The 15,397-nt window shown below is 43.3% G+C and overlaps 1 protein-coding gene across 1 annotated transcript in view; it reads left to right on the top strand.

Annotated features, from left to right (window-relative positions):
- The window catches only part of MAP4K1 (mitogen-activated protein kinase kinase kinase kinase 1), a 61,198-nt gene that overhangs the window by 30,523 nt on the left and 15,278 nt on the right, over positions 1-15,397 (top strand). Inside the window, exons 3-7 of the mRNA XM_073637978.1 lie at positions 8,268-8,358; positions 8,935-8,999; positions 9,432-9,487; positions 9,964-10,011; positions 12,687-12,729. Of these exons, the coding sequence (XP_073494079.1) occupies positions 8,268-8,358; positions 8,935-8,999; positions 9,432-9,487; positions 9,964-10,011; positions 12,687-12,729 (303 nt within the window). The remainder of the gene's footprint in view (positions 1-8,267; positions 8,359-8,934; positions 9,000-9,431; positions 9,488-9,963; positions 10,012-12,686; positions 12,730-15,397) is intronic.

Below are 15,397 nucleotides of genomic sequence, written 5' to 3'. Positions count from 1 at the left end.
TCTGTACTGTGACATCACTGTGTATATTATCTCTGTACTGTGACATCACTGTGTGTATTATCCCTGTACTCTGACATCATTGTGTGAATAATCCCTGTACTGTGACATTACTGTGTTTATTATCTCTGTACTGTGACATCACTGTGTGTATTATCCCTGTACTGTGACATCACTGTGTGTATTATCTCTGTACTGTGACATCACTGTGTGTATTATCCCTGTACTGTGACATCACTGTGTGTATTATCCCTGTACTGTGACATCACTGTGTGTATTATCCCTGTACTGTGACATCATTGTGTTTATTATCCCTGTACTGTGACATCACTGTGTTTATTATCCCTGTACTGCGACATCACTGTGTGTATTATCCCTGTACTGTGACATCACTGTGTTTATTATCTCTGTACTGTGACATCACTGTGTGTATTATCTCTGTATTGTGACATCATTGTGTTTATTATCTCTCTGACATATGTATTTATTATCACTGTCAATTATCTTCATATTATGAAATAACAACTACTTCTGTATTATAACATTGCAATGTTGATTATTCCTATGCTGTGACATTGCTGTGTGCAGTCACCTTTTCCTATGACTTTACAGTGTTTATGGTCCCTGTACTGTGACGTCATTGTGTGTATTATCCCTGTACTATGACATCACTGTGTGTATTATCCCTGTACTGTGACATCACTGTGTGTATTATCCCTGTACTATGACATCACTGTGTGTATTATCCCTGTACTGTGACATCAATGTGTGTATTATCTCTGTACTGTGACATCACTGTGTATATTATCTCTGTACTGTGACATCACTGTGTGTATTATCCCTGTACTGTGACATCATTGTGTGAATTATCCCTGTACTGTGACATTACTGTGTTTATTATCTCTGTACTGTGACATCACTGTGTGTATTATCTCTGTACTGTGACATCACTGTGTGTATTATCCCTGTACTGTGACATCACTGTGTTTATTATCCCTGTACTGTGACATCACTGTGTGTATTATTCCTGTACTGTGACATCACTGTGTGTATTATCCCTGTACTGTGACATCACTGTGTGTATTATCCCTGTACTGTGACATCATTGTGTTTATTATCCCTGTACTGTGACATCACTGTGTTTATTATCCCTGTACTGCGACATCACTGTGTGTATTATCCCTGTACTGTGACATCACTGTGTTTATTATCTCTGTACTGTGACATCACTGTTTGTATTATCTCTGTATTGTGACATCATTGTGTTTATTATCTCTCTGACATATGTATTTGTTATCACTGTCAATTATCTTCATATTATGAAATAACAACTACTTCTGTATTATAACATTGCAGTGTTGATTATTCCTATGCTGTGACATTGCTGTGTGCAGTCACCTTTTCCTATGACTTTACAGTGTTTATGGTCCCTGTACTGTGACATCACTGTCTTTGTCTTTACTGTTTAATTAAGACTTTTTGTTGACTTGAAAAGATGTTCAAAAATGTATTTTGTAAAGAGGCTGGAATTTATCTCGTCCTAAATAATCTAGAACCAAGGTCTTATTTTAGACTATTAGTGCGGCACACTGCCCTACCACTGCTGTGCTACAAAGCGGTCATACATGTTAGGCTACTTACACATTGTGCTTTGGCCACACATTTGTGGCTCCACCAGGGCTTCCGTGTGAACACGAGAAAAACAGGATTCTGATATGACCCAAATGGAGCCATTGACCTCAATTATCAAACACTACTTTTTTTTACTTCAGAGGTGGATATGTTGGAACAAAAGTGCATGTTTTGGACTCCGTTCAATAAGAAGTCCACGGCTTTAATGGGAGCATGTTCGAAACCCGTTTTACGGGTTTGCAGGCAGAACCAGAGTCTTGAACGTGTGGCTGAAATGCAGTGTGAACCAAGTCTTATATACACTGTACATGTTTTATGGTGCAGCATGGCCTCCCAAATGCTTCAAAATAAGTAGGACTTTATTGTCCTTCACAGACTGTTGCTTCATCTGGGAAGACAGGAACAGAAAGTTATAAATGTCCAGTATGGTATTTGTAACTTCCGTCTTTCAGCAGAAAGGGCAAGAGCATTAATGGGAAAGTCTTGTGCTGACTGGGCATGTAGTGCTTGTTAAAGGAGACACAACGGCTACTGTTGAAGGGACGTATGGCCACAACTGTGGCTTCCTCTGTTGCACGATTCCTCCAAATGGGGACATTGCGGTAAGCACTGGGGTTGGCATTGTTATGAGGGTGCATTGCATCCTTAACAGCAGGAGTTACCACCAGATTGGCGACTGTAAGCTACATCTCCTGCCCTACCGTGCATCTGCACGGATGCATCAGTTACTTTGAAGGAAATCTTCATGGCCTCTACGTTACTCCCTTTCAAGGACCTTCATCTTTCTGTGGCCACGAATGTACATTGTGCACATTGCATATTCACTATGTAGAATGGTCCCAAGTGTACACAAATTGGCAAATGTCTCATCAGAAAAATTATTATTTTCTGTAAATCTTCCCCATCCCTCCCAGCATAATAAATGTGGGGGCTTCAAAGGAGGGTAACTTTCTGTATTGATCCAGACTCTCTGCCGCTAACTTCATGGCAGTAATCTATGGCCCGTTCAACGAGGGATGATACCACAGCACTGGGAGCAGGTCCTACTGGCTGCACATGCATACAATATAGGCGCATTAAACCCAGTAAGCAACAGGAACATCACTGATGTTCCTGTGGCTGCACATGCAGTTTGAGCTACAGTGCCTTCCTCTGTTCACATCTGCTGATATCATCTCCTCCTACCTCCTCTTCTCAGCAGCATTGCCTTCAAGGCTGAATGTGGCCCCTTTGTCAGTGGCAGGCCCTGCCAGTTTGAGAAGCTCTGCGGTGGAATATTATAACCACTTGTTCTAGAAATCACTGGTGTTCCAAGCTCATGGACTTCACCAATACCATACTTACTGTTGGGAACATATTGATATTTAAGTCCCATCCCTGCATCATCCCGGGAATGCCCTCGACCCACACAAAACATCCAATTCCTGGCAAAGTTTACATAAACCTAACCCCTTTTACAGCCTGGGACAGTCACTATTTTCCCAACATTTTATTTGGGACAGTTGTAAATATTGGCAGCCATGCAATATGATTTTCTGAGAGTTACCCCTTAAATAGGACCTGCAGTCTGTCATCAATATGTAGATATGTTTTCTTTACCTGGTATTAACGCTGCAGTTCTCCTGAATCCGGCAATGTTTTTCTCTTGTTCCTGCGCCTCTCCGTTCCTGAGATACGGCCTCTGCTTCTTTGTATGCAAATTTAGTCTTTTTATCCAACTGGGTGTGGTTTCCAAGAAGACGACCACTTGGCTAATAAGACTAGATTTTTTTACAGAGAAGAGGAGGCCATATCTCAGAAACGGAGAGGAGCAGGAACAAAAGAAAAACATCACCGGATTCAGGAGAACAGCGGCATTTACACCAGGTAAAAAAATATACTTATTTATGGCAAGTGACAGATCTCCTTTAAGTGACCCTCTATTTTCTAGTTAGGTAGAATTTCTGGTGTGATCAACTCTTAGGAGAGATGTTGCTTGAAATATTTATTGTTCTGTACTGTTCTTTTACATCGATATTCACTCGCCCACCTATCCACACCCTGTAGCTGTTTATGTACAGGGCTCCGGTTTATGTCACTGCTAAACACTGACCGCTGTCTTGTGGTTATTTTCATGGTAAACAGAATTTGCGAGGCTGTATCTGCAAAGGTTAGGCTGCTTTCAATTTTGCTATACTGTGCTTGCATTGCTACTTGGTGAACTAATGACATTTAAGGACATCTCTTACTTAAGAAAAACAAAGCCGCTTTTTATCAGAAACAGCGCCACTCTTGTCTGTAGGCCAGGTCTGACATTGCAGCTCATTCCCATTCCAAGAGATATACCTGAGCTTCTATACCAGATATGCCCATGACCAAAGGGGGCGCTGTTCAAAACCTCATCTTGACTCCTGGCACTCCTCCTCCTCCGCTCAGTTCAGCAGACAACCTTTTGCAGCAGCTGCTCTCCCCTTCTCCCGATTGACAGCGTGTAGGCAGCCCCCACCAGTCCATCATTGACCCCCTTATCTCCCAAGCACCTTTATAGTATTTTGAGAAAAATATTTATATAATTGTAGTTCGTATTTTGACGTCTTTGTTTTACTCTGCTTTTTGCTTAATGTTAATTAAAAGTTATACGTTGTTATATTTTTTATCACTTTTTTTCATGTACCAATTTTATTGCCCTAACCTTAACCTTAGCCCTACGCCCAACCCTAGCCATTACCCTAGTTAGGGTTAGAAAAAGTGTAAAAACATAAAAGCCGCTCCTGGTAATGCAGGAAAACGGTATTCATTCCAAATTTTGCACCCCCGTCAACTTTTTTGCACCCAGTGACCCTCCCCATCTCCCCCATGCCACGTCTCTGCACATCCATTATGGATTACAGCCTTCATTAATGACTAATATATTCATCAAACATTGCCCTCAAGTTCTGCAGCCCAGCGGATCAATGGTCAGATTCGCCCTAACCTCTACGGGAACCAATTCTAATAATATCATAATATTAGAGAATATTTCTTTTGACGATATGTTCAGGAAAGACAGCCATGGCCAACGAGGATCTCCATACGTGGGCGTAGTTGAACGATTTTTAAACCTAATCTGTCAAAGTAACCGGATGTTCCAGCACTAAAGTAGTTAATATTATCAGCTCCAAAGTTTTGTGGTAACCTTCATCTTAATAGAAGAAACAACTTTTTTTGTGGTTGGCATATGACTTCCTTATCAAAGTTTGCTCCTCCACGCCCTGCAACAAGTAGCAGAGACCCATTGGTATCTACAGTACATATGGTGAAGTAAGGGAAGAGACTTATCAGTATTAATCTGTGTTCACACTTATGCACTGAGCACAGATAACATCTGCTGGTGTCCTACAATCCTCCACTTTACCTTCTGCTGAACTTCTACATTTACAGTAGGGTCCCACCTAAACATCATTTCTTGACTGATCATTGCTCATACAGCAACTGCATGTAAGCCTATATTCAGTCGTCCAGTTAGTTCTGGTTTTGGAACAGTTTTTGGATAAAAAAAAAGCGGAAATAAAATGCACCAGTACAAGACCCATCCATTTCAATAGAGACTGAAGTGTCCTAAATTGTCTTCTATTCGGCTGCAATCCAATTTTTTAGTTGAGATTAAAGACACAGGACCCCATTCATCGTTTATGATATATTGAAGTAATTCTTTTTTTTTTGTCTTTTGATATTCGCTGATAATTTTTTTGCGCCAAATTCTTCAAACTCATAAATTTGTCGCACAATCAAAATCGCTCTTTTTTTTTTCTTTAACCAATTTTGTGACTTTTTAGCTCTGAAAGTTGGAAATCCTTTAAAAAGTCTCAAAAATGAGCCAAACTGAAAAAAAAAATCCTCCAGAAACCTTACTGTATGGCAGGGATGTTAAACTCAAATACAGAGAGGGCAAAAATTAATTAAAAACTTGGACAAAGTCGCGAACCAACCTTGATATGTATTAACAGCTGGTATAATGGGCCCAGCATAGTCCTCCATACAGAATAATGGGGCCCACATAGTCCTCCATACAGTATAATGGGCACCACATAGTCCTTCATACAGAATAATGGCCCCACATAGTCCTCCATACAGAATAATGGGCCACACATAGTCCTCCATACTGTATAATGGGCCCCACATAGTCCTCCATACAGTATAATGGGCCCCCATGTAGTCCTTCATACAGAATAATGGCCCCACATAGTACTCCATACAGTATAATGGGCCCCACATAGTCCTCCATACAGAATAATGGCCCCACATAGTACTCCATACAGTATAATGGGCTCACATAGTCCTCCATACAGTATAATGGGCCCCACATAGTCCTCCATACAGAATAATGGGCCCCACATAGTCCTGCATACAGTATAATGGGCACCACATAGTCCTTCTTACAGAATAATGGCCCCACATAGTCCTCCATACAGTATAATGGGCCCCACATAGTCCTCCATACAGTATAATGGTACCCACATAGTCCTCCATACAGAATAATGGGGGGAGGGGGGGCGGTCCCGGCGTCACGGGCCAATCACCCTGCGGGCCAGATTTGGCTCGTAGGCCAGAGTTTGACATGTGTGTTCTATGGGGAGACTGGAATGTGATAAAAAATGCGACATTTGGGAAAAGTTGCATTCCATGAATCTGTCTAAAACCTCTGGATATGCAAAGTTATCAAGGGGGAAAAAGGACTTAAAAAAAAAAAAGACAACTTAGAAAGTTTCGCAAAAAGTATTGGGAATAAGGAGCAGGTACTAAAGCCACTTAAAGGAGCACTCCAGAAAACTGGTGAAAAATCAATGATATATCAGGGCTATAGTCTGCACAATTTTATTTTCATTGTCCTAAAAAAACATATGGCTACTGGATCAGTATTTATTAATATTGAAGTCTATGGGAAACGGATCATAATGGATCGTCATCTGTTATGAAAATTCTAGAAAAAATGGGTCCTTTACATAGTGAGCAAAACTGGATGAAAAACAGAAATCAAAGTGTGCTCCGGAACAAAGTTTGTTCCTTTTATAACTAATCCAGTTTTTTTATACCAAACAGATGACAAGTGGACATGTGAACTGAACCTAATACTGTAGCTTTGTTTTAGATCTTTTTAAATTGTCTGTTCCGTAAAACCAGTCCAAATGTCCTGTTAGGTTATGTAGATGTTACAGAGAGGCTCCTCCACAAGGGACTCCCCTGTGACCCAAAGGCCGAGACTACCTCTTGCTATGGTAGACTCAACATGACCATATAATATTAAATGGTGAACTATTAATTTGAATGGACACCTCTATACCACTTGTCACATGCATCCGATCACTTGGGTGTTAGAGAAGCTGTATCTGAGGAGGCTTCGTTTTTACCATCCCATTTATTACCATATTGTATGACTATGTACCTAATAATCTCCTATATGAAGAGGGATTCAACTTCTTTGAACAATATATCACTGCTCATGCAGTGCTGCATATTGAAGTCTTCCAATGGAGATGTATGTCGGGGAACAATCTCTATGTATGCTCCCGATGTAAATGTCTGGGATTCGTAGTGACCCCTGCAGCACTAGGGACTGTAATTGACCTCAGATCATTGAAATTCATAAAGCTCTCCATTATTGTTTGGGTTCTCTCAAGGTTTTCCAGTTTGGCTCTCCATTTTCCTCATCATTTGACTTCAGTGCTTTCTTACGCTTGTAATGAAAATGTGGAAACTAGATTGCCAGCGAAGCCCCTGATGTAAATGGACATGAAGGACATTGGATGTCACTAATTCTTCATGATCTTAATGTTTTGGATTTGTGGAGACACTGTTATGTTCTGATCAGGTCAATTCATTGAGCTCTAAGGCTGTTGATCATTAGTTGGATCTCTTCTAGGTTCTCCGTAATTTTTCTTAAGCCCAAAAATATTTAGTGTCCATCTCATATATGTCTTATATATATAGAAACTAGGAGTTCTGGAAACTAGGTTGTCTTCCCCTAGGGAAGGCATGCTGCCATTACTGTGTGAAGGTGGTAGGCCGGAGCGTCCTGCATTTGTAAAATGTTTTGTTTCTTTTTACATGGAAATGGAAACTGAGTAGGTGCAGACGACTGTCTGCCAGGTGATATAGGTCACAGGAAGATTCCTACGTACCTGTAAATATACAGCAAGCACACTTTCCATTCCAGGGTTAGAAAAGGATATCAGAAAATGTATGTTATTTCTCAAAGTTGTAGGAAAATTGGGTGACAACCAGGTCCTAAATTGTACATGTCCTAAATAGCTAGTTATGCCGGGTAACAGCTAAGGGAGGCTAGAAGGATATATGCCCTTGATCCCAGGAGAGCATCAACAGGCCACTCTACATTGACTAGGGTGTAATGCTATAAGACCTCCAAAATAAATGATTGCACAGAGTAAAGGAAAGTCATTAGGTGCTTTGGACAACCAAGGGGCAAACCACATTTTTATTCCCATCATTAAAAAAAATCACAGTCCAAGGACATTTATATTTACAAGTCATTTTTATTATTTTGTAGACAGACTGGATAGATCGGTTCTGTTATTTCGGTCAATGACCGTAGGTAGGAAATGTTAGGTGATGACCACACTAGGAAAACCTTAATTTTTTTCATATTTCTACTTATTTCACAGACGAAGACTTCTCAGTTATCCAGCAAGAGGTGATCATGTTGAAGAGCTGTGCTCACAAAAACATAGTCACATACTATGGAAGTTATATGAGGTGAGGATCTTCTAAGATGGACCAGACATTGTCTCTAAGACCAGGCTTGACAACTTGGTGTATGTCCACATTTTAACTTTTCTCCCACCTGATCTATTATGTTGGTGGTAATATTTGATGGCCAATACAACTTTTAAATCATACTTTTATATATTTTTGGACACCTTTAGCCAGAGGTGTAACAGAGAGGTGAGGAGGGTACCAACAAGCTACTTTTCCTTGACCATGGAGTTTAGAAACCAGCTTTAAGAAATGATCTGACTTTTTGCCCCGGATGCAGAAACACTTACCTACAGCTTTACTTAACTTATTGTCCCATCATGACCACAGTGGTCACCTTACTTACTACTGTCCTGGCCCAAGAGGAAGTATCTTGTAGAGATGACCGTAATCAAGTTTGTAGCCTTATAACAAGTTCTTAAGCTAGTTTTTAGCTTTTAATGGTCCATCACCTCTTCTTCGACACTCCTTGTTGGTGATGTGGACATTGCGCTCAGTTGAGTTTCTTTCTGTTCCTCCACATATAAAATAAAGAGCCATATTTCTGACACTTATTGTTTCTTTTCTAAATTTCAGGGCAAACAAGTTGTGGATTTGTATGGAGTTCTGTGGAGGAGGTTCCCTCCAAGATACATATCAAGGTAGAGAAAGGTTTTATTTATAAGCTTCTGAATCTTAAAAAAAAAAATGTCATCAGGATTTACCCCTAAAAGGTATTAGGGGTGCTTTATCAGTGTGTGCGAAGAGAACAGGGAAGAGAAGGGGGACGGCTTCTTCTCCGCCTTCCTGCTCCCCTCACGCACAAGGTCGGGGTGTCAGTTACACTGCTGTGGGCATGCTCCCCTGTGCCCAGTGGCATTGATTGACAGCGGTCCTGGACTAGTCCGGTGATCAAAGGCAGGCAGAACAGGGACAATTAAACTTAGTTTTTAAACACTAAAATTTAGTTTTTAGGGCTACTACAGGTGCATTAAAGAGTGTATTAGGAAGGTAATAAAGCTCTAGGGGTAAATCCTGATGACAGGGTCTCTTGGGATGATTTTGTTTAATATGGAAATATTTTTTGTCTTCAGTTACTGGAGCACTTTCAGAGCTACAAGTTGCTTATGTGTGTAGAGAAACCCTTCAAGTGAGTGTATATGGTGTAATACAAGGTCTGTCATATTTTACTACATAATAGAAGTCATTGTAATTGATTCTACTCAGGTCCGGCTCTATAGTAGAGTAGACCCTGGGAGCGAAACATTGGGTGGGAGCCCTTCTTAATTTATAAGTGGTGAACGCTTCCCCTTATTTTTTGGAACTGATATATTTTTTGAACTTTTATTCTTTATGACATACTTGGAGAAGAAAGCTAATGTGGACCCTGGTGGCGCCAGTGTAGATAAATATCTGTCCAAGGTTAAAGCTAATAATTTTCAAAAATGAATGTATATGAGGATACCATGATTTTAACGATTTTTAATTAGGGTAATCAAGCCCTGGTTTCTGGTCTTCCTAATCAAAAATTTTGGACTATTGGACTAAAGCATTCTTACTTTGAGTAGAGATACAGTACATATAGATGTATGGTAAACACATTTCTATGTTAACATCTCTGCGCAGGGCCTGTCCTACCTTCATAACCAAGGGAAGATGCACAGAGACATTAAGGTAGGTGCCAGTTGCAGTCATTATTACATTGGCAAAATGCAGAAAAATTACAGACTAGCGAGATGAAAACTTGCTAATTTCTAAACTTAAAAAAAGCCACCCTTGCAGTGGGATGGGTGTAGTCATTAATTAATTAATCGTCTTTTTGATAGCTATGATAACTTTAGGGACCAAGGATGGTAAGGTCATATCTCCTAACTGTCTCAACTTTGCGAAGATCTCCTGGGAGGTTGGGGATAGGTCCCAACTTCAACTCCATTAGTGTCCTTGTGACATAGATACAGTTGAACATAATGATGGGTCAGGGATCCGTCAGATGCCTGCTACATCATTTTGTCCATGTAGGCACTGAACCTTGAGGTCACTTTACTGTCTCAGACAAGTGACTGGACAGCAGAGAGCTGCTCCATCACTGAGGAGCAGGAATGCAGGCAAGTGGGATGGTTGTGTTAGGACCACGATGGGGACTGTGGGGGCATCATATTGTGTAGAAGGCTGTGTGGGCATTACACTCTGATGGAGGACTATGGGGACTACATACTGTGCAGAATACTATGTGTTTTGTTGGGCCATCATCATTTTTGGGCTGTGCTGAGTAATCAAACTGTGTTGAGGGGCTGAAAGAGCATCATACTGTGTTGGGAAGCTGTAGGGACATCATATTGTGTGGTTGAAGGACTGTGGGGGCATTATAATGTGTGGTTGAGGGACTGTGGGGGCATTATAATGTGTGGGAGGGACTGTGGGTCTCATACTGTATGTGGGGGGGGGTTATGAAATCATCATACTGTGTGTGGGGAGTCTGTGGGGGCATCATACTATTTCGGGGAGGGATTGTGGAGGCATCATATTGTGTGGGGAGGGAGTGTGAGGCATCATACTGTGTGGGGAGGGCTATGGGAGCATCATACTGTGTGTGTGGGGGGAGACTGTGGGGGCATCATACTGTGTGGGAGAGGAACTGTAGGGGCATCATACTGTGTGGGAGTGTGACGCCTCGCCGCCCTCCCTGAGCAGTGGGGTACTCGGAGCCGGGTCAATGTAGGTGTCGCGGGGATGCAGTCGTGGCCTCGACCCCGTCCGTGCCCAGGGCTGTCACATGAAAATAATGGGCTTCTTTTAGGATGAGTGGTTTGCTCGACTACGCCATCTGTGGTTTCTGGTGAAGGCCACCAGCGCTGCAACAGTCCTCTGAGGCCGGTGTTTTGGGCCGCTCGGTTGGTGCTACTCCCCACAGGCGGAGTAGGCCTCAGGGCAGTGTTTGGTGAACTGTATGGTGGTTTGGTGGGTGCAATGCCGCGCAGGAATAAACAAGCGGAGGCGGTGAATAAAGTCATCCTGGTCTTTACTCACTTTAGATGAACTTTCAGCCGCAAAGCCTCTCTCTGCTACACACGGCGTACTGCGGCCACCGGGAAGGGGGTTCAGCACTTCCCAGGTAGATCAGGAGCACCTGTCAAGACCCTGTCAGTGTGTTCCTCTCCTTCTCCTTCTCCTCCCGCTTGTGTTCCTCCCTGGGATCCACTAAGCCGCCGGGCTTTTCCAACAGTGACGTGAAGTACACAGTTAGATATCGGGGGCCGGTCACCCCTTTTGCAGCAGGAATCCCTCTGGATAAGCCAGAGTAAAGAATACTGGTGGCGACTGCGCTCCATCCGTATCCCCCTGGGATCCTTTTGCCTGTGGCGCCTATCTCCTCTGTTCCCCTCCAAGGCCTTCTTAGGACAGGACCTTGACCGGGTAGAGACAGTGGTTAACTCTGACCCGCTCCTCGTCTCAAGGCCAGAGTACGAGGACCGTGTATCTTCAGCCAGCTGCAGACTCTTGCTGGACCCTGACAGAAGACCACAATCAAAAGACCTTGAACCCAAGATGGCTGTAGATTAAATATGAATCAATAAGTGCTTCCTAAAAGTGTGTCCTCCACCCTCACCAACTACTTGGTTCCCCCTATCTTTGGTCCCCCCCCCATCTCCTCTATCCCGGGCCGGGGCTGCACCCTCATGCATTTAGGCCCCCCTACAGGACAGGAGTGGTGTAGTGTTGAGTGGTGAAGTGGGGTCCTGTGAGATGCTCCATCCTTACCTGGAAGAGGAGATACCATACCAGTACCCCTGTGGCGACTGAACCCTCAGGGGCGCCACAGGAGGGACTGTGAGGGCATCATAATATGCATGAGGGGCTTCAATGTACATCATACTGAGTGTGATGGGCACTGTGTGGGCCATGAAAGAAGTATCATACTGAATTGGAACTCCGATGGGCTTCTCTAGGAGTAATATTTCTATCACATATAAAGGACCCACAAGGTTAGGGAAGTGGGTTAGCATAAAATACATATTGTCGCAGCGTGCGACGCCTATGTATCCGTCTTGGGAGGCAGGTGTGAGTAATGCAGCAATCGAAACCCCAGCTTTAGGTATCAATATAGATTTTCTTACCTCTCATGACTTTGGCTCTGCTCTTTCTTTATGATTTGTGACTATGTAAGAGGCTTAAAATGTAACTTGGTGCTATGAGTGTCTACAGTCATCGCTTGGTTCCAGCATTGTATGATCTGGATCTGCCAGGGACCAACTGACAGAAGTGTCAGAGTTTTCCAATGCGAGGTCATTCATTGCTAGGCACAATTGCCATATGATCCATAGTAAAGATTTTCTTTTTCTATTTTCCAGGGAGCCAATATTCTTCTAAATGACAATGGAGATGTTAAACTGGGTGAGTTTCCATGCTGGTGAAAGTTCGTCATATTCATCTCAGTTAAAGGTTAATCTCTGTCGAATTTTAGGAAGGCAAAAACAACTGAAAAGTCACTTTAGTAAAAGTGGGGATTTCATTTTGTAGGTTCAAACAAAATATGCAATTTTTTAAAATGAATTGACCCTGGAGGACCTTGCACATTTCAAGTTTTTACATAGACGGCCCATTGATTTGTGTTGTATGGTATTTCTCTTTTACCCTGTGATGACTAACTTGAAAACTTGTAATCCACTTACCGTATTTTATTGGGGCCCGTCTAGCAAAATGGGATCACCCAAAGTGGACAATACCTTAAAAGTAGCCAAAAAGTAACCATTATTTTAAATTAATTTATTAATCAGCCTTTGTAAAGTTGTGACTCCTTGTAATATACTTCATTACCTTATCTTTCCTCCTTCTATCTTAAACACCACACTGAAATTGCTGTCTAATCTGAACTGTTCATGCTGTCTTAGTAGCTGATTTGAACTCTAGGTCTAGCAAAGCTTTGTACATCTGTGTGAGCTTCTCTGCTCTCCTCCTCCATGCTCAGACACTATTTTTTTGAAAACACTCTGCTTGTCTAAACATGAGGGAGAGGAGCAAATAAATTCTCATAGGAGTACAGATCTTTGCTTGATCTGCAGTTCAAATCAGCTACGAAGACAGTGGGAATTAGGCAAATAAATCAGCACTTTTGTGGCGCCTCTGCGGGTTCAGTGGCCACAGCGGTACTGCATCTCACCCAGAGGTGTGGTATCCCACTCTCAAGTAAGGAGAGAGTACTGCCCGGGACCCACCCACCTGCATCCAACACTACACCATTCCAGACCAGCAGGCGGGGCAAGATGCACTGCCTTATGCTGAGCCCTGTCCCTGGTTGGAAGTGGGGGGAACCGAGAAAGGGGGAACCATGTAGTGGGTGTGGGTGGAGGAAGCAGCACAGGGAGCACTTCAGTAGGAGTATAAAAAGGGGAGCAATCTTGAGAGAGAGAGTCCAGTCAGAGATCAGTCTGAGGAGAGAGTGTGGGAGCAGGAGCTCAGTAGGAGCTCTGCTCAGAGAAGAGGGCCTAGACAGAGAGGCCCAGGAGGACTGGCTGAAGAGGAAAGGAGCAGAGGAAGGCTCCAGGAGTGAGGGAATCCCAGGGGCACGGCGAGTGCGGAAGCCACCCGTGCGCCCGAATCTACCAGAACGTGGAGGGATCAGGCCGCAAAGGGGACCGGCCCCTAACTAGTGGAGAACTACAAGGAACAGCTAGAAAATGGAGGCTTCTGTACTTTCAGGTGCAGCTGCTCACAACCACAACTACATCGCTAAAAAGGTAGCCACATAGGATTCAGGGGACTGCAGGTTGCCCGCCAAAATCCGAGGTTACCGGCTTGGGACACTGGTTACGAGGCGCAGGGCAGGAGGGTGAGAGCCAGCGCAGGAAGACGACCGAGGAAGGCACACAAAATAGGGTCCCGTTATGTATTCCTGAACCACCTGGGAGTTTGCTGAACCCCTCCCTTGGTAAACACAGGACGGCGTGGGAAGTTACCCTGGTGCTGGTAACTTGGAGTCTGAAAAACCGTGAGTAAACCTTGAAGACTGCACCCCACTGTGTCCTAGAGTTATCTGCGCCATCACCTACACCACACCGCACAGCAACATGTACCTCATTAACCATCACTTGCTGCCCTGGAGCTTAGCTCTGCCTGTGGAGAGCTGAACCAACTCTGCTGCGTCATCATCAGCTCCAGAGTATCTGCACCGCAGCGGCGGCCCCATATAGCCACATACCACAGGTGGCATCACGAACATTATATATAAAAACTATATTCCCTTTTCTTTATTCCCCTTTTATTGACCGCCCTGGGTCACGGACCGGGTCACCGCCACTGTGACACCCCCAGCACCGACCGGCCCAGCTACCGAGTACCCCACGGCCCAGGGGGCGCATCACTTTCAGCATGGTGTTAAAAATAGAAAGTAACAAAATAAGGTAATGAACAGGGATGAGCAGATCCGTAAAGGTTTGGGTTCTGGTACCCCTTCCGAACTTTATTCCAAAGTTTAGTTCAGGTACCAAAACTGTACCCAAATTTGAACTCGAACCCCATTGAAAACTAAGGGACCAGGTCTTTTGAACCATAAAATATTCTCTCTTGCTCTCTCTCTATCTTTCGCTCTTCTCCCGAAACTCTGAACATTGCAACTGACCTCCCCCGGAACTCCGAATGTGGCAAAGAACTTCCCCCGGAACTCTGAACGTGGCAAAGAACTTCCCCCCAACCTCTGAACGGGGCAAAGAACTTCCCCCGGAACTCTGAACGTGGCAAAGAACTTCCCCCCCAAACTCTGAACGTGGCAAAGAACTTCCCCGAAACTCTGAACGTGTCAAAGAACTTCCCCGGAACTCTAAACGTGGCAAAGGACTTTCCCCGAAATTCTGAACATTGCAACAGGAAAGTCCATGTTCGGCGTTTAGCACCGGTCAGTAACTGTCCGGTACGAACGCCGAACTTTAAGGTTCGGGTTCGCTTATCCCTAGTAATGAAGTATATTACAAAAATTCATAACTTTACAAAATATGATCAATAATAATAATAATTTTAGTTATTTTTTAAATGTTTTAGTGATTATGTTGGCATAGTTGTTGGGAAA

This window comes from Phyllobates terribilis, unplaced genomic scaffold (genome assembly GCF_046119375.1).
Source record: "Phyllobates terribilis strain yellow unplaced genomic scaffold, ASM4611937v1 Scaffold_7__3_contigs__length_470593459, whole genome shotgun sequence".
Lineage (NCBI taxonomy): Eukaryota > Metazoa > Chordata > Amphibia > Anura > Dendrobatidae > Phyllobates > Phyllobates terribilis.
The sequence above is the reverse complement of the archived record's forward strand: the minus strand, read 5'-3'. Positions and strand labels throughout refer to the sequence as shown.